At 38.7% G+C, this 20,298-nt stretch overlaps 1 protein-coding gene across 7 annotated transcripts in view; it reads right to left on the minus strand.

Annotated features, from left to right (window-relative positions):
- Positions 1-20,298, minus strand: part of LOC148333838 (chloride channel protein 2-like) — a 103,851-nt gene that overhangs the window by 61,812 nt on the left and 21,741 nt on the right. For 4 of the 7 annotated variants that reach the window (XM_088300294.1, XM_088300298.1, XM_088300295.1 and 1 more), the window contains exons 2-3: positions 16,321-16,471; positions 4,059-4,109 (exon numbers count right to left, since the gene is read on the minus strand). In XM_088300294.1, coding sequence (XP_088156420.1) covers positions 4,059-4,109; positions 16,321-16,471 — 202 coding nt within the window. The remainder of the gene's footprint in view (positions 1-4,058; positions 4,110-16,320; positions 16,472-20,298) is intronic. The other 3 variants (XM_088300301.1, XM_088300297.1, XM_088300300.1) reach the window with 1 other exon arrangement.

Consider the following 20,298-nt stretch of genomic DNA (forward strand, 5'->3'; position numbering starts at 1 on the left):
TTCCTAATAGAAACACACACACACTAAAAGAAAAAAATATGTTTGATCTCTGCTTTGGCATCTTTGACATTCAATCATTGTCGCTCATCTTTAAGTAGAGAATAACCCCAGAAAGACTGAAGAGAATTGTTTCAAATTGATGGGTCTCTGACAAGAACTATACTACTATATGTAGTCCAGTGAATTTGCAGATTGGACAAATAATTGTCAAAATTGCAGGAAAAGGGTATTGTATCTTTTGTACAATATTTCTAAAGACAGGAATTAGCATTTGAAGGCAACATTGCTAAGAATAACAAAGAAGTAGATGAGGGCTAAAAGTGCAACGTGGCTCAATGACCTAGATGGCAAGCTTTTTCCATTTTCGAACTGACCAAAAAGGCACATACTCTGCATAACTCTCTGTACGAATTGAGCCATTACTCCTCCAAACGTGGCTATGAACAAAGCAGATATGATCAGTCCCAGTGTATAGCTTCTGTCTGTAACAGTGTTAGTGTGCAGCTGCAGATAAATAGTGAAGACAAAAAAGCACTGATGACAAACTGGCTTTTTAATAATAATAATGAACAAAATAACAGTTCTAGTATTCATAAGTCGACCGCATATCTATAAATGCTGCCTTTGGTACGCTTTATATAAACACAAAACTATCGCCTCTTTGCTTTTTCAATCTCTTCAGCCGCCCGATCAGCCTTTTCCTTCGTGTTGATGTTTTTTTCATGCTAATGCGATGAAAAAAGGTGATGTTTATGCAAATGTTGTGTAATGGCATCGATGTTGGTCTCAGAAGAGCTGGCAAAACACCTCTCTTTGCACTCAATCAAATCTGTTTAGTTGTCAAGTTACAGCACCAGTCTTATGAGTGCAGTAAAAAGTGGAAGAAAATGATAATGCAATGGACAAGTACACATAACATGAGAGAGAAACTTGAAGCGATCAGCCTGTTTAGCAGATCCCGGCTGGCTGCGTGAATATATAACATAATTTTTATTGTTCATTTCCTGTATTGAAGTCCAGTGGAGCAAAAGCCAAGGGACCTCGATCTTTAGTACATCTTCTCTTTCTTCATGTATCCATTTCATCCCTCAAACCTCTACCTTCTACGGCCCCTTCTCGTTTTTATTGCTCTCACTCGCTCACCCTCGCTCTTTTCATTTCCCCCTCCCTATGCTTCAATTCATGCAGCCATTTTTTTGCTCCATCTCTCTTTTACTCTCGCACTCTCTGTAGCCCGGCCACACACCAAACCCCAACTACTCATTTCTGCTGTTGCAGTGTCAGCGCTTCCGCACTGCAGTCCTCTGCAGAGGTTCCATTGGAATACATTTTCATTTGCCCATTATTCCTAATCAAATTTTAAAGCACCTCTGTTGTAAAGAACCTCACTTTGTGTTGTCCATACAAGCTGGTACTGAAATTTATACAGGCATACACAGACACACTTGTATTTTGCTTTTCAACCAATTAAGACACTCAACCGTGTCAGGCTGTCGGCAACAAAGTGTGCAGAGTCATTTAGGTCCACGGATTTAAGCGCTGACAGCCCGGCTAGTGCTGCTAGCAACTAAACGCTGGCAACAGGTGCCGTGCAATATAGTGTAGTTAGTTAGCAACTGAACATAATTTCTGGACAACGCTGTGCTGGTGTCTTCGGTAGCAACGGTTTGTGGCGGCGATAAAAAACAGCCCAAACAGTCAGAAAGTGAGTCAGGGCAGGCGTTATGCCAAGTCACGCTGCCAGTGTTATTTAAAATAAAAGCGTACTTGGTATCGAGTCCCTATACCAAGTAACATATTTTGAAGTCGGCCTTATTCCTGACAGTGTATATGCAAATAAACGAGTAATCGAGACAGGAAAAAAATAGAGCATTTTTTTTTTCAAGGAGGGATTACAATTACTCCACTACGCGGGGGTTGCTCTGAGTGGAGAAGAGAACACAAATAAAAAGGTTGAACATCTCTAGTGACTCTTGTAATTGTGGTTGTTTTATTACTTTGTCTAATAGTGAATGCTACCTGGTCGACAGTTCAACAGCTGTAAATAATTCAATACACGCCACTATCCAATCTTTTTGATCAGATGCGGCAGCTACTAGAAGTTGGCTGCGATGTTTGCCTTGTGGTCCTAAAATCGTAACATTGGAAATACTTAGTCATAAACGCAATGGTCTAACAGAGGCGTAAATCCCCGTAAAAAAAATAAATAATAATAATAAAAATTTAAATAAACAATAATAAAAACGTCAACCTCTAAGTAGCGGTTTTTCACTTTTGGCAAAGGGTTCTGCACAAATATATACAAAACATACTAGGGCTGAACAATTTTGGGGGAAAAAAATGTATTGCGATTTTTCTGACAGATATTGCGATTTCGATTTAATTTGTGATTTTCTTCACAATGCACTGACATTTACAAACATGACAGAAAATGACATAATACCCTGAAAACAATAAAAGCTATTATTGTAATAAAGCAAGGACGCTAGAGGTTTTGTGAGGGGGACAGTTTTTCTCAAGTTTTTAAAAACTACTTGCCGTCAAGTATAATTATGTATTAATGTGTAATTGTGTATCTGAAAATGCATTTTTTAAACACCAAAATGTATTACATTTCGAACTAAATGTACATGTTCTTTACACATAAATGTCAGATTATATGTCAATAAAATCTTTGTCGTTTAGTAAAACTAAATTGATTAAAATGGATAATTTTTAAACCAATTATTGTGTAGATCTCAAAGCTTTTTAGTCTGGGGTGCAAAATAGATAAAACTTAAATTAAATAATTAATGCAAGTTTGACATTACGCTCTTCATCATGATGACGTCTGCCGTTTATGTGTTCCGGTCTGCTAAATTGCTAATGTAGTCGACGTCTTATTTTATGTCGAGATACGTATTGATTGAAATATAACATTTCTTTTCTCAGGTGATGGATATGCTGAAGTTAATGGAAGTGTGTACATTATATTCATCTCGGGGATATAAATACACATTTTTATTTCCGAGTGATGCAGTGGTCCAATTGTCTGTTCCTATTCTACAGCGATGAGATGCATTTTAAACATCATGGATGTCTGCAATTTAGGCATAATCAGGACCATTCATCTATCCTATCATTTTGTTTTCGCTCAAATGTCCACATGCACACAAAATGAAAGAAAAACATTGAGAATTATTTATTATCTTCCATTAGAGCTCGGGGCAAGCTGCAATAAGTCCAGGATGAGAAAGTTGGTTAAAAAAGGACAAAGAAGGAGAATGTTAATAAAAATATATACGTTGACTCCAGGCGAACGAGTTTATGCAATTCAAAACATATTATTATAACACTTTTTTACGTTTGTGGTCTATCAAGAAATGATCAAGAATAGTGCCAAAAATATATTTCATATTACTGACATAAAAAAATTTTCCCTAAGAACAAGTAACCTCCCCTTCGAGTCACACTTTGCCAGCATTGGTCTGACAAAGCAGCTATGTCTTACAAATGCAACACATACACCGATTATCGGCCGGGCTGATTATTGGGGACCATATTTGGAATTTTGTTGATTAGCAGCAACGGCTTTTTTTTTTTGTTTTTTTTTTTCCACACAGTTGTTCACAAAAGGATGAACCTTGTCCTATGGTTGATTTTTTATATATATATTTTTTGTAATCATTCCTCAACTTTCCCCAGTCTTTTATTGCCCCTGTCCCGGCTTTTTGGTCATGACTTGAAGGTCTCAAAGGAGAGCATATTTGCAAAATAAAAACGAAAAAAAAAAAATAAAGAAATGAAAAAAGAAAGAACATAAATATTTGTCGATTTGGAGAGCATTTCAATTAAATTGAAAATTACTCATCATATTCTGTTTTTATTTATACTTCACACAATATGTCATTTCTTTTTTTTCCAAGAGGGTGGCTGTCAGTTTGTCCCAAAACAAGCGGGAATGGAATATTTCTTCTCATGCTAACATACAGTATTAAAGATTAATAATGAGGGGGCAGCAATGCAGGTTTAATAAGGAGTTGGTAGTTAAAGGGGCAATTCTTTGTTTCCTTGTTTACCAGAGATAAAGTCCTGAGCTGGCGCTTCCAGAACATATGGATACCCTGACCCTGGAGGACAGATAAACCATAGATCATAGTTACCATAAGCACGTACAGTATGTGTGGTTGTGAACAAATCACATAGCAAGCCATCACAAAAAATATTTTGCCATACTTTATCATCCATTCTATGTTTAAAAAGACAATGAAATGGACATTAAAAATGAAGAATTAGTTAGTGAGTGTTAATGATCGGTATTTCTGCATCCCTTCATTTGTTGTCCTTGTCGTACTATTGCAAAAAAACGTTCAGATAAGATCAATCTGATATAGATCAGAGAGATCAGGATTGCAGAACTCTGATTTGAGGACTTTGGATTTCTTCCATTTATATTTGTAACCCTTTACCTGGAGTAGCTGGTAAGTGTCTGCTAAATGAGTCATGAAGAAATGTCTCTGTTGTGCTCACTAAAGTATCTGGAGCCCATTTAATGCAGGAGTGCTTTGTCAGCGATAAACAAGATGGATATGGCAGCCAGTACTGAAAGGGGGTAATTTCACCCAAGTTGCGACATAAGCCTTGTTCGAAGGTGTGAGGGCACAAACCTGGAGGCCACAAGAGACTGCAGTAAGAGCCAAAATCCAAAGACATTGTGACATTATTGTGGACATTATTGCTGGTCTGATCTCCGGCCCCAGGTGGAATCCAGCCAGTCCCTCAAGGTAGTGAGTCAGGACTGTACGGAAAATCCATCAGAAATGGCTAATGAGTCAGGAAAGTTGGAGACCTTCATTATCTATTTAGAGGAGGCAGAGCCCCAAGACCTCTCTAAGTTCTTCAATGTATGAATCGCCTTCCGAGTTAAAAAGATGACTATACAGGTTTTGTGAGGAAGGAAACACAGAGCAGGGACACAGATCTCTTAAGCTAAGGAGCAGATCAAACTGACCTTGATCAATCAGAGGAAATGTAGAAATGCGGCGCTGCAATGTCAGGTGCAAATGTTAATCGTACTTAGGCTTCAGCAATTATTCAAGAAAATAATGACTTCCATAGGCTACTATTCAGGATGGGGATATTTCTTTAATAACAATATTAAGTGAACATTTTGAAGTTAAATTGAATAACCATTGCAACAGGTTATGCTTGTTGACTGTGGTCTAATATTTCATTTATCATTTATTGCATTGGGTTTAATTATTGATTTTGTAAGATGGCAGCTCATGTGATTGCAATTAAAGCACATTTTGTACGCTGACATTCCAGATTTCATTTGTTCCCTTTTCCAGCACATATGTAAGAAAACAAATTGAATGATGCCTGTATCATTCGTTATTCCTTATATTCCAAATTTTGAGTTGTAAAAGGCCACTGTAATTAGCAGAATTTAGGCTCATATTTTCTAGATGCGGATTACAAAAATATGTAAAAATCCAACAATGTTAGTGTACACTACAACCTATGCACTCCATCAGTCTCATGTCCACAAGATTATGAAGAAGGAAAAAAAAAAAAAGAAAGAAAACAGTATGTGGCGCATGACCTGCATCTCAGGAAGGTGTTAGCGGTCAGTTTTTGCATGTTACCTACTACACACTAAACTTTTATTATTCTTTTATTTTTATTATAAATATGATTAATGACTATGTTAGGCCAGCAGAGAAGGCCTTGATGGGTTTGACAGCTTACATGTGACAAAAGTGCATCCCTGACTCCCTGTGTCAGGTCGACACTAAGGTAGGAAATTATTTCCTTTTTTCAAACTCAGGGATTTACCTGACATGTATCTGGATTAGGTTTCTGTTTTGATCGGGTGAGAGGGTCTGTTATGGCCCATCATAGCACGCATTTGGGGACGCGTGTGTGAGAGTGTATACGTACGCACACATTTAAGAGAGGAGCACAGAGAGTGGTGTTGTGCCAAGTGGATGTTTTTCAACAACAAAATGTGTCGTGTAGTTCGTTACTGCAGACTGGAAAAGGTGTGTGGGTTTTTGATGTGGACACTGAACTGGTCTATCTCAGGAAATTAGCTTCTTTAAATGTAGAGCTGTCAAAAAAGGTTGGTCCAGACCATGGGGTCTTGAATCATACCAGCTTTATTTTGAAGGATATTTATATTTTACCGACACATAATGGATGGATGAATTGATTTCTAAAGGCTGACTGACAGTTATTGAATCATTGGTGCTTTAGCGCTTCACCTCAGTAATGGAAAAAAATAGGAAAAAAAATAAAATAAATAATTGATATTAATACAAAACATCCATTTAAAAAAAAAAAAGGAGAATGCAGCCTAAAATGGCTTCACACTGTTACCACCTATGTATTTGGTATTCGGCGAGCAGAGTCATCTATAAAATTATGGATTGAAATCCTCCAAAAAAACAAAAACCAATAACAGTGTTCATAAAAAAATGTTGCCTTTGTCTGACCCCGATATGGTTGGAGTTGCAATAAAGATGAAACATGTTATGTGCCTGCGTTGTACCGTGTTTTCATGGACAGATTTTCCTTAATCTGCACTTTCTGTTCATATAAACCAGCTTTTACTGTAGCCACTGCCCCAGTATTTCATGAGAGGCGAGAGTGTGTCATCATTATGATCTCAGCATGGTCTTCACTTTGTAAATCTAGTAATAAAAAAAACAGGCTCCATATCTTTTCCTTCCTCTGTCTGGATTGGAAGGAAACAAACCTGGATGAAGCATCAATAACTTGTAAAACCACTTGTTTTTCAAATTTGTACCACAGGGACAATATCAGTATGGTAATGGGAATGTGTAACAACTCTACTTCATCATCAACATCTTCTAGAAGACAGGGTATAACAGAATAGATTATTAAACTGCAACAAGGACTTTCGAACGCTCGGAACAGTGTTTTGGCTTCAGATTGGAACGTGGTTTCACAATATATTAAAATATTCTCATGACATTTAATACTAGATATTTTGTCAGAAATACCCATTTTTACGTGACCAAAATTATTGTAACAAGAGGCTGACTGGTATGTTTTGTTACCCAGTATTGCATTGAATATTCAAATAATACAAAGCGCTCAAAGTAACTTGGTGATAAGTGGCCACCACCTTGTGACTTTCTTGGAAATTCTGTTCCATCAACTGCCCTCGCAGGAGGGGGAAAGCTGTTTTCCATCAACACGGTGTACGTATAGTGATGATGGGGTGCTTGACCGCAATCCGGGACGTTGTGAAGCGGTGGGGAGACCTCAATTCTGCAGAAACGCCTATCCGTGAGGTAGCAGAGTCCAGAGACTCTGAGGCAGGCTCACCTATTTCTGGGGTCGAGATCACCAAAATAAGTTAAAGCTCCTATGTGACAGGGTCACGTTGGTACGATAGCAATACAACTTTATCTATATAGCGCATTTCACAACAGCTGGAGCTGTAACAAAGCGCTTTCCATACGGTGTAATATGAATTAGAGGGAAATACACAAATTAAAAGACAAACAATAGATACCAGAAGAACAGCAGAACAGCGACAGTCTCGTGTTCAGCTGAAAGTCAAAGAATAAAAATGTGCCTGCAAACGCATTTTAAAAGTGGACAGAGAGGGGGGTTGCCAAACATTTATTGAGAGGTCATTCCACCAGCAACAGATAAGGAACGATCACCCCTGAGGCTCCGCCTAGTCCTCGGCACCTCCAGCAGCATCTGGTCTGCAGATCTGAGGCGCGGGCAGGTGCGTAGGGACGAAAGAGCTCGGAGAGGTACACTTGGGTGAGGCCATTTAAAGCTTTGAAGACAAACGTTGAGAAAGCGAACACTAAATTGCACTGGGAGCCAGTGAAGAGAGGCTAAGCTTGGAGTTAGGCGATCCGTCTTCCGAGCTCCAGTTAAAAGACGAGCTGAAGCATTTTGCATCAGTGGGAGGCGCTTGAGGGGGGGACTGGCTGACTCCAAAGTAAAATGCATTACAGTAATCTTTACGAGATGTGACAAAGGCCTGGATTACTGTTTCTAAGAGCTGCTGGAAAACAAAGGGTTTCACTTTAGCTAGCTGCCTAAAATGAACGAAGCTGGATTAAATAACAGCACTGATTTGGCGATCTAATTTATAATCACTGTCCAATTTAAAATCCAAGTTCGAGCCTGTTGACATTAATAAGATGCCAGGGGGCCAAGGTCAATAGGGTTGAAAGTAGAAGGAGAACTGGAAACGAAAATGAGATCTGACCGGAGTTCCAAAAAGCTCGGGATGATATGGGCTGTGCTGGTTGACATACCTCTGCAACATTGCGTGGACATCGGAGACGATGAATCCCGCAGGGACTGAGGGGTGTGTTCAAACTACTAAGGCCCCACTGGTAAGATCTTTTCAGAGGTTCCGCAATTTTTTTTTTTTTTAATTCCCGGTGACAAATTCAGCAGATGATTTTGGTAATATGCGGTATAAATAACAATACTGTGGTCAATTTATATTTTATATAATTAGTGAAGTATTTACTGGGCGAAGCTCTAGCATTGGGTTTGGGATCCTCCCTGCTAACAGGCAGTGTTTCTTTTGGACCGATATCAGAATCCGATCAGATACAAATATCGGATTGGGACACCCCTATACTTTAGTCATTCATTTTTATTCAAAGAATATTAAGAAATGACCACCCAAACACCAGCCATCTTATTTCTCCAGCAACTGACCCACACTTCACCACAAACTGTAAAACAGAATTACAACTAGGACTCCCTTGGCAACCTGTGACAAGAGTAAATGACATCACCATCACCTAAATCTTTACAAGTACTGTTATGGGTGCATCTTGGCTAAACCTGACAGTGTTGCATTACAAAATCAATGTAACCCAACACTATGGATCAAGGACTCTCTCAATGCCGACACACAGCCTTGAGTATAACGTTCATAGAATAATGCCAGAACTACTAGAGTGAAACACAACAGTCCCAGATTAACAAGGACACACACACCCATACTATATATATATATATATATATATATATATATATATATATATATATATATATATATATATATATAGGGACTCAAAAATGCCATCTCTGATTAAAATTTGCTGTTGACCATTGCCATTATTTTAGCGATGCACAATACCTATCAGTCTGATACTTATCAGACCAAAGTTGGGGGGAAAAAATGACACATGTTGATAGCCGCCTCAAATACAGTAGTCTTAGTTTGGTTACTGTCATTTTAAAAGTCTAAACCTCTGCATGACGTAGGAGAAAATATCGAGTAACAGGAAGCTATTTGGTAAAATGGGTTTAGTTTTCCCAGAGTGGAATATTTGAAACGGGTTTGAATTCGCCGCAAAGCTGTCCATGTTTCCGTCATCTGTCAAAATAATTATAGCTTTTAGGGCCGCACAAGATGTATAAAATTATGTATATATTGATAGCGTGATGACGGCTCATATAATATACATATCCCAAAGACATGCAATACGTTTTGGAATTGTATGATCTGAATTTGACTCGTCCGATGTAAACGTTGTGCATCGCCATTCAATAGTTGAACATTATCTAGGGTTACAATTAATTAGCTAAAAATACAATGAGCTTACTTATTTTGCTGCATGAAAAAAAACCATATCATTGCATAACAAAAATGTAATCTTAAATATCGTTAAATATCGCAATAATATTATTATATATTAAACGACCATATAGTGTATTTTTTTAAGTCTCCTGGACTTTAAATTTTTAATTTATATTTATATTTTAACTTTAATTTATTGTGAATATTAAAACGAGGCGTAAAAAAAAGTTTTCCATACAGTTGTTACAATTTTACTTTTCAAAATGAAGAATAAATAGTGGCGCAAAAAATCCTTGTACTTCAGGCTGAGATTAGTTTTCATATTTAATTTAGCAGATGAGAAAGAAAAAGCCGAACCAGAAGATGAACAAAAAAACAAGAGTAGTCATGAGAACTTCCACAATAAGGTTTTACTGATCTAAAAGGCACATTAACCCACCAGGGTTCAACCTTTGGCTACAATGTGATGCGGATTCTGGTTCAGGTCAGCCATTTCACAATAAAAAGAAAAACTTAAACACAGATAGTGGGCATTTCAGCCGCATTGTGTGCTGCGGGAGTCGGAGCACACGCCGGCTCACGTTATTTTCCGAACGCAGCCTATAATCAGCAGCTCTTGATTCAACTGTTTCCACTGGGCTCCGGTACTCCTTTTTTGGGGCACTCTGAATAACGCTCTGAGTTTCCGAATGGCAGTATTTCCGAGTGCACCCACAATGAGTGAACAGAGATTTTGGGATTGACAAACTTGAATGTTTCTGGTCTGTGTTTTGGTCAAACAAATTTTACAATGACATGCAATAAGTTTCTTATTACTACACTTACTACTCTGCATATTCTGAAGAGTCCTCCCTGCCCGGGTCGTGGATGTGCCTGTGACGGCATCTTCTGTGGTTGCCGGATGTGGCACCTCTTGATGTGGTTGGCTCCCACAGGCAGTCTCTACACTTAATATATACTGCACGTTTGTCTGTATGTTGGGCTGGATTTTTTGCAATTTCTACTGTCTGTTTTAATCTATGTAAATAATTCTGTGTTGCATTTCCGTCTAATGAAATGTAAATCAAGGTTCAGTTCTTGACATAATAGTGAGCTTTTTGGTAGCATGTTTTACCTTGCTACCCATTGTTATACGCTGAGAGAAATATAAAAGGAGGTCTGCAGCTTGTAACTAAACAACCTCATAGAAAAACATGACAAATGTACAACATAATATATGGTGCTAATATACACATTAAGCAGTGGACCCATTTTTGCTCCCATGAGATGCAGCACTGACATGGTTAGAAGTTATCAAGACTGCATCAAATAGGCAAAGGGGCGATTAAGGCACTATTGTGCCAGGACAAATTAAATGCAGCAATTATTCACAAAAAAAGGTGAATTTCCAATGTTCTTTTGCTAATCCTTGCTAAATGTCTCTGACAACATGTCACAATTCATTACCAAGATGGTGCTGTATTTCTGCACACTGTGCAGGTGCTTTCACACACACGAGTTGTCACTGCCCACACTAGCACAATCATTCGGACCAAAATCACACTAAGACAATGCACATTTACCGCGTGGGTGTGCGTGTGTGTGTGTGTGTGTGTGCGCGTGTGCGCACTCTCCCTTGAACCATACACTCAACCTATCTTATCTAAAAATTTAATTGGTCTTTCATGTTCTAACGAATGGTATGAGTGGCATAAAGTAGGTGAGGGGGAGAGGGGGGATTAAGTATGAGAGGGCATGAGCAGGGATGTGGCTTTTGGAAAGGAGGAGAGAAAAAGAAAAACAGGAAATGACGATGTAAGAAGAAAAGAAGAAGGAGCAACTGTTGGTCGCTAGGCGCCTGCATGTCTCCATGGCAACATCGGGCGCCAGGCTGAGCTCCTGATGACATCACGCATGATGCGAAACACTGCTTGTGGATAAATACTTGTGTCCTGAGAAGCAATTAAATGACATAGCAAGGGGAGAAAATGAAACCAGAAGAGCTGGAGAGAGAAAAACATACGTTGAAAGTTTATCATATTGTGTCTCCTGTCATTCACTTCCACTGCCGATGTCACAAGTTCCCACATGCAGTCCCAGCCAACCATGTGGGACTGCCACATCCATCCTTCCATCCATCCATCATCTTGTCCGCTTCTCCTCGTGAGGGTAGCGGGCGTGCTGGAACCCATCCCAGCTATCTTCGGGCAGTAAGCAGGGTACACCCTGGACTGTTTCCCAGCCAATCGCAGGGCACACAAAGACGAACAACCATTCACACTCACAACCATACCTGGGGACAATTTAGAGTGTTCAATCAACGTACCATGTATGTCTTTGGAATGTGGGAGAAAACCGGAGTACCCAGAGAAAACCCGCGCAGGTATGGGGAGAACATGCTCACTCCACTCAGGAAGGCTGAACCCCCGCACCTCTGAACTGTGAGGCGGACATGCACATTTAAAAAAAACAAAAAAAAAACACACACACACACAAACACACCCCCACACACAGAGGCAACACCACTTTTCCCAGAACAACACTAATGGAAAATCAGCATTATTACAAAAGATGGATTATGTACTAATGTTCCCAAATTATTTAACTCATTATACACATAAAATATGCATTTCATGAAGCTAAATTAATTGATTGAAGACAGACAGACGAAAAGATAAATGGAAGAGTTCAACAGTGTGGCTGTAGATTTGCTCTGGTATCACATGTTGACGAAGAAAAGAAATAAACCTTTGACATGCTTGAAGAAGCTCTGCATACTAGGTGCAGGAATTCAGCCACTAACGGAGGCAAAATGAACCAGAATATAGGTAAGTAGACTAAAGTTTTCTTACGTTTCATGGAAGATATTTTGCACTCTTTGCACTTTACTTCTTCAATTCAATGGCACCGAAATAAATCGTCTTTTGTATTTCCAGCATGCATTGAATACAATGAACCAGATGGGAAAAATCATAAAAGACCTGGAAATAAAAAAACTAAAAACCGAGAACTAAGGTCTTAAACGACTTCCATTAAGAGAGAGGTGTCTCAATATATGTCTTCCATTATATGAAACAATGTGAAACTAAAATGATCATTGGAAATTTTTAATTTGACGGTAATATTTTGAACAGTTCAACCAAGTTCCATTAAATGAATGAGGCACTGTAGTGCAATGCTGCGCCCTGCTGGCTAATATGGGTATTTATATATTTTTTTTTTCTACAACCTGGGCTGGGAGTGGACAACTTTGTAACTGGAGACTACATGCAATATGTCGACAATATTATCGTGTAATTATGTGCATCATAAACAGTGAAGGGTTAAAAAAAAAAAACATTTGCCCCTTCCTAATTTCTGGTGTTTCAGATCATCAAAACAATTGAATATGTAACTAAGACTAACCCTATTTTTTAATAGAAACATATCTGGCCCTGTGTGAAAAATGAATTGCTCACTGCATGAGATCAAATGAGTCAGACAGTGAAATGCATATTTGGCATCAAGTGTGACTAACTGAAGGGGGACATTAATAAAATAATATTGAAAAGGAAGAAAATGTGCACGCCTCAAAAAATATTGGGACAAATTGTTTTGTTTGTCGACTGAAAAAATACATTTTGTTATCAAAAGGCGAGACTTCAACATTTTTAACATTTATATGGAGGGATTGATAGCAGCAATTGATACGCGACTGAAATAGCATCTTTTGTTTCCATTCCTCCCAATTTCAGGTAAGCAAAACCATTGAACTAGTCATAGCAAATGGATAAGATATTCCTTACAAGGTGTATTGTGTTGCTCAGGCACGTAAAATCAATCAATGCAACAATTTGGATAGAAAGAAACTAGTGGTGGCCATTGTTTAATGACAACAGCACTAATCCCAAAAGAGCAGGTGTGAAGGAATCACAATTAACTATTTGCAGACGACTTGATGAACAAAAGCATAGATGCTGCACCAGAAGCACTCATCTTCATTGAAGAGCAACATGAATGCAGCAGACAACATGAACTCTGAAATCTAAATACACAAAACTCTTTGCTGGACTTCAAAAAGCATACATTTTATACATTGGTCCTCCATATCACTCAACTTCCTGTTTTAACTCCCTCCAACCCCTGTGACGTAAGGAGAAAATAAAACAAACTGCTGGTGCAATATGCCAACTTTTAAAATGGCAGCTTACGAACCTTTATAAAAATCTCCCAATAAATCATTTAAAAGCAGCAAAGAAAAACAACTTTGACACAGCCTGTGTTGTCACTAACACACTAATTAATGCATTATTTTAAACTGGTGGCCGACTGGTAAGCATGATGGCCTCACAATTCAGAGGTACCAGCCTTCCTGCGTGAAGTTCACATTTTCTCTCTGTTCCTGTATAGGTCTTCTCCAGATACTCCAGTTTCCTCACACATTCCAAAAACATGTTTGGTAGGGTGACTGGACACTCTAAATTGCCCCTAGGTATGAGTGTGAGCACGAATGTTTTTTTGTCTCTGTGTGCCCTGCGATTGGCTGGCAACCAGTTCAGGGTGTACCTTGCCTCGTGAGGAGAACTGGTACAGATAACGGATGGATTTTAATCTGATTACCTTCTTTCTGTAACGCGTTCATTTTTCCAAATCAGTAACCTCATTAAAGTTACCGTAGTTTCCGATTTGGCTGTACCTTACTATTTTGTTATTGCCTCATAATTTATGTAGAATGCCGAATTATGTTGTCCTTTCCAAAGAGAATATCAAGGAGAAAATCTTTCTCTTGCCTTTGGGAGTGACGTCACACGCCACGCTTTCAGAGGAAGACAGAATGCCGGGTCACGTGTAATACCATGCTGTGAACGCTGAGAGTCTGAGCCCAAAACAACATAGCCGACCTACTTGGTCACGACATGAACAATAGAAGAAGCAGAACAAGTACCACAAACGTGTGGATTGGCTCACTGGAAATAGTCATTACTTGGCATTTTTTAAAAAAAAAATAAAAAATAAATAATCTCTGTGTGTTGCATACTTTGCAGTACCTCACAAACACAGCTAAAAGGTCCACATCCAATTAGAGGAGAAACACAAACTAAGCATGAAGTCAAAGGAATTCTATTGCTCATCAGCTGGTCATTACCGTCCCTACAATGAAGCATGGTGAGGGCAGCATCATACTGTGTATTTGTTTCAGTGACGGGAACTGGAAGACTAGTCAGGAATGAGGAATGGTTGAATCCAGCAATGTACAGAGTCTTCTAGGATGATAACCTGCTCCAGAGGGCTTCTAATTTCAGACTGAGGCCACGGTTAATCTTTGAGCAGGCCAATGACCCAAAGGACAGAGCCAAGATACTATCAAAGTAGAGGCTACTGTAGAACTTTGTGAATATGCTAAAGTGCCCTAGTCAGAGTCCAGGCTTGATTGGATTAACCGTTTGTGTACACTTAAGTGCGTATAGAGTTTTGTGCATGGAATTTGGACGAGGAAAAATGTTTACTGTACTTTGGAATAAGGCTGTAACACAACAAAATCAGGAAAAAGTAAAGTGCAGTGTATACTTTCCGGATGCAATGTTAATGCATCATGTAAGATTTCTACGGTTTAATACCGAAGATTCCTGTTTGTATCATGCAGTGTAGGATGTGTCTGGAGGTTGGACAATTCATTGCATCTATTAAACACGAGGAAAGCTGCTTCTGGGGGCAATCCCTGCAATTTATTAATTGATGGTGTTTTCGCGTGCAGCTCCATAGATGACTCACACACTAGCATGAAACAGCAAAAGTTCTGCATGAGATGAGACCTATTTGGACGCACAAATATACATAATGGGGACATTCGCGAGTCAAATTGTGCACCGAGTGTCTTTAAACAGTTGGGGGTGCTCCATTTCCATAGTAAAAAGGTGCTGCACCAGGTTTGATGACCGTGTGTAATGTTTATAGAACCAGGATAAGAAAAGGAAGAACCGAATTTGTCACATGGAACCCTCAGGCCACTATTATTATTCTCCGTTTGCAGTGGTGTGTCCTGAAATTTTATGCATTGAGCAGTAAAGGACACAAAGTGAACAGGAATCAACATTTTCTTTTGTTTTTGTGATCTTAGATAAATGTACTCATGTGTAACGCTGCTATGTCTGATGATAATTGGACAAAAAGAACACATTAAGAAGCAACACAAACATTTCTGCTCACTAATGTTAACAGATGTACAAAGAAGGAAAAGAGATAGCTAATAAATAGTGCATATAAAAAAAAAAAATGCTCGCACCAACAAACTACAGCATTGGGAAGCTTTCACTCGAACAGAAACGGCAGTTAAGTGCGTTGTCTCAAGCTTGTCAATAAGCACGCATAATGGCCAAGTTAGCACTAGCAATGTTAGCACGTAAATATCTCTGCTTAAGCACAACTGTGTTTGCATTGGCTGGACGGAATGTCCCTCAACTGCATCTGTGTTGGCATGTTCATCGTTCGATATTAGAACCAGTAAGATGTGGGTCCTATTATTTGTTGTTAGTATACCAAAAAGATTGAGTACATGCCTACTGCAGTCACCACATTGACATAATCGACATCTGTTTCAAATGAGTTTTTCTCTAAATGAACCTAACCTGGTTATCTGGCTCGTGCATAGCTTGCTGACGAGCTGATTATTTGAATCAGGTGTGTTGGAACAGGGTAACATAAAAAAACAGGCTGGATAGGGGCTCACGAGGATCTGGACTTGGAGACCCCTGTTTTACGTACTGAACATGAGTCCTAACACTTACTGCGACACTTGGCACAGCGTCCTTTATCATATTCCAGCAGGTCGAAGGTTCGGCTTCGCTCACTGATCGAACGCCTCTGCCCACTCTCCCTCAGTCGAGCTGCCTCTTCTTTGGCGTACACCCCCAGCTCCTGGGTGTAGCGCCCATACATCTGGAAAAAGTCAGTCATATGAATGAAATGATAGATACAATTTACAGGTTGTTGTGCAGAGTGACAATGACTATTCCAAAAATATGTCAATAAAACAATGAGAACATGGCAAGAGGATTGTTTTCTTACCTAATTTAGCAAATGATCATGAATGTGTGAGCTGGTTAGTCGGAGCACTATCAACAGATTGTGTGCCATTTTGCTGCTTTGATTGCAAAGTGACCAGAGAAAATGAGAAAAGAGCTGTGAACTATTAGAGACGATGCCTTATCTGGGGATCATAGCTTGGATAAAATCAAATCAATGAAATTAGCAAAGAGGCCAGTAAAAGAACACGTACAAATTCAGCATGAATCCCAAATTACAAACAGCCTTTAAAAAAAAAAAACACGTACAAAAGTCATCAAGTCAGCAGTGCAAGAAACAGGAAGTACCAAGTTAAGCACTCCACCTAGATTACACCTCCTTCCTTCATGCTAGTGGTCAGGAAGAGGGGCACCAGTCACAACAACAAAACGAAGGATATGCAGACAGGTAAAAGGTCACAGATGCTGATTTCAGCATGAGATTTACTGAGGTCTGGGCAACAGACATGAAATGTCGAGCCTTTTTTTACACATATTGAGTATCAGTTTTGTCTGTGACAAAAGACATTTGTCCAATTAAATTCTCTGCTACAAATTTTGGGAAAAAAAAAATTGACTGATACTCCTTGTTTGGTCTCACACAAAATCCTTCCCCATTGAAACGAATGGATGCGCAAAGAATCCGTTCCAGCACCCCCCAAAAAACACTCCCAACTCCTTTATTAACATTCCTATATTAAGCATTATTCTGTATTAGTTGTATTACTTTGTAGTTGTCCACAGCCTGAGAGCAAGAATAACATTTCCTGGAATATTGGTTACAAACATAAATTTCGAACAAATATGGATAATGCTTTCCAAACAGTCACAGTACCCACGCAGAACGTTCTGTTGTGCTTCCGCTCGCACAGCGCAAACATCGTTCATGCCATGCATCGGGTATTTTTTGGTATCTTTGTTTTTTGCTGCAAAATAGCCTAATTACATAACTGTTAAAACAACAAGGAAATAATGACTAAATATGAGAATGGTAATGCTTCTGATGTCACAACACAGTTTCATAAGGCAAACTAAAATATTTTCAGCAAATGTTTATCAAGTTTATCAAGTAATAGAAACTGGATCCAACCACATATGAACTTCATTTATCGACTTGGCCTACTCTGGCTTCATGAAATCCCTCAAAGCTAGCATCTGACCAGGAGAGGAAAACAATCAGATCCAACCAGAACAATGGGTTTGTTGTGTATACTCAGAAATCCTCAGCTGAGCCTGCTCTCTTGGGTTTGTTGATGCAAGATAAACATGATATCCTTGACATTATCCTAAGCAATGTCCTTAAAGAAGGGACAGAAGAGTGAAATCATTCCTGGATTGTCGCTGTCCGATGAAAACTGCATATGTCCCTTTTTTAGTGAATTAATGAAGTCCGATTGTGATCTGCATGCATCACAAAATACTACCAGTACAATTAACCTATAGGTACTCAAAATACTTGGTTTAGTACAAGCGACTATGACTTTATTTTGGATACACTACTGCAGAGCATTACTTAAGAAAGGGATGGGCAACTTAAATATTGGTGGGGACAATTTTTCAGGAGTGCTACTGAGGGGGCCACAATTGACCACACACTTCCTAAGCAGACACATAAAAAAATATTTTAAATGTGGACAAAATACATGCATATGTGCAAAGTGTGTTCTTAATATATTTTATTTTCATTGTATTGCACTGGAGAGGGGAGCTCTCTAATCTCGTTGCAGTCTTGAGTACAATGACAATAAAGGGATTTCTAATTCTAATTCTAACCAGAAAAAGAAACCAACATTAACTCACTCACTGCCATTGACGGATAAATACGTCAAAGATCCATTTTTTTCGCTCGGCTGATAGTGAATGAGTTAACCACAGAAACTCATTTTGTATAGTTTTTTCACAAAAATCAGTTGAGGTACAATGCTGGTTCTGCATGTATTTCCAAATACACCAAAAAATATTTGGACTACTCAGTATAAAGCTATGTTCACCAAGCAGCTCTAATCATATTTTTGCCCAGTTTTTGAACAGTACAATTCAGATTTTTTTCAAATCGGACCTGGACCTCATTCATATGTGGCTATAAATTAGATATGCATGCAATTTGTCTGCAGTATGTATCCAACTGATACGTCATCAAAAGTGCTTCTGTGCTTGGGAGGTGAAACTCCTGATAGTTATCTATGAATCTGCAAAGTTGTTTTGAGTAACAGCGTTGTCATTCTATTTCACTTTAATTTAATCTAATTTGAAACATAAAGCAAGCAGTGAGAATAGAAATTCAATCCAGTCTCCATTAAATGAGGAGATTGAGGAGCGTTGCCTCATATTACAAAAACATTTCTACCTTCTCCAGCCTTGCTACTCATGAGATGATAAAATGAGCCAACACATGTGGGACCATTTTTACTTCCGTAAACACTGCACGATGTTACATTATGTTTTGGGGGCGCGTCACTCAACGTTGGACTTTGTTATTAAAAAAATAAATAAATAAAAAATTGGAATTAGTGAAGGGGCCACTCAGAGTGTGGTCGCACGGCGCATGCCACCAGTTGCCCATCCCTGGCATAAGATATTAAACTCAAACAAACCAACAGTTGACAACTTGGATTACCCATTGCAACAGTTGTAAGAACTAACCTGCCTCACAAATTTGTGCAAGAAAAAAAAAAAGGATATGAAGAACAAAATGCTGACCACGATAGATTGCTGCCTGTGCACATGCCAGGAGAGCAAAAGATTCACCTCAAATGACCAGAATTCTCCCTGCTTCAGCTAATGAGTTCCTTCACAAAGGATGTGCTTAAAATGTTGGTGCATGTCTTCTTCTGAGTGGACATACACAATGCTGTGGGCTGTATATTAATAACATTATATTTTCTTGCGCCACCCCACGGATATTAAGTTTTAACATCCTCTGAAATGCCTTGCGCAACCTTATTATTAGGGAATCCTTGTATCTATTAGAGGATGATTATTGCTCTCAGGCAGTATGAAAACATAGTTAGTGATTGTGTACTGTGTGTTTTTACAGACGCCCTTGAAGATTCAAGATCATAAATTTGGAGGCCAATAAATATTTTTCAATGGTTAACCAATATCTTACACCTGCAAGAAAGACATACTTAGGGCCGACAATGTTCAATGTTTACCTTCGTTTCAGTTGAAAACAAATTAATTCCTCATGTTGTATTCCCTCAGTCCTCCTGCAGAAACTCCTTCAGATTAATTGCTCAGTGATTTGTCTTCCATTCCCACACAAGTCTGATGAAACAGTCATTGCGTTGTTTAGCTTGAGGTTGTGTTCTCAACATTATTAGGCCAATACTTTTTTTTTTTTACACCTATTCATAATAGCCATCAAATCAATTTTCCATCGATTTTATCCACAGTCGGGTTATGGGGGAATTGGAGCCTATCCCACCTGACTTTGTCAGAAATTGTTGTTTCACCTGGACTAGTTTCCAGGCAATCCCAGGGCCCAATTTCTAAATAGTCAGTCCGGTATATAGTAAATGTTTTTTTTAGATCATGTTAGCATCTAGAATGAGGATTTTATTGAACAAAAGTGTACGTACAACAAAATAGTTTTGTTTAATTGCAATAAAATGGGCTGTAAAGAACTTGGAAACTTTGAAAAGAAATCTGTTTTATATTGTATCGTTCATTAAATTGTACCAGTGGTGGTCAGAAAGAAAA

Source organism: Idiotropiscis lumnitzeri, chromosome 7 (genome assembly GCF_059441095.1).
Source record: "Idiotropiscis lumnitzeri isolate Australia: NSW breed Sydney's pygmy pipehorse chromosome 7, RoL_Ilum_1.0, whole genome shotgun sequence".
Lineage (NCBI taxonomy): Eukaryota > Metazoa > Chordata > Actinopteri > Syngnathiformes > Syngnathidae > Idiotropiscis > Idiotropiscis lumnitzeri.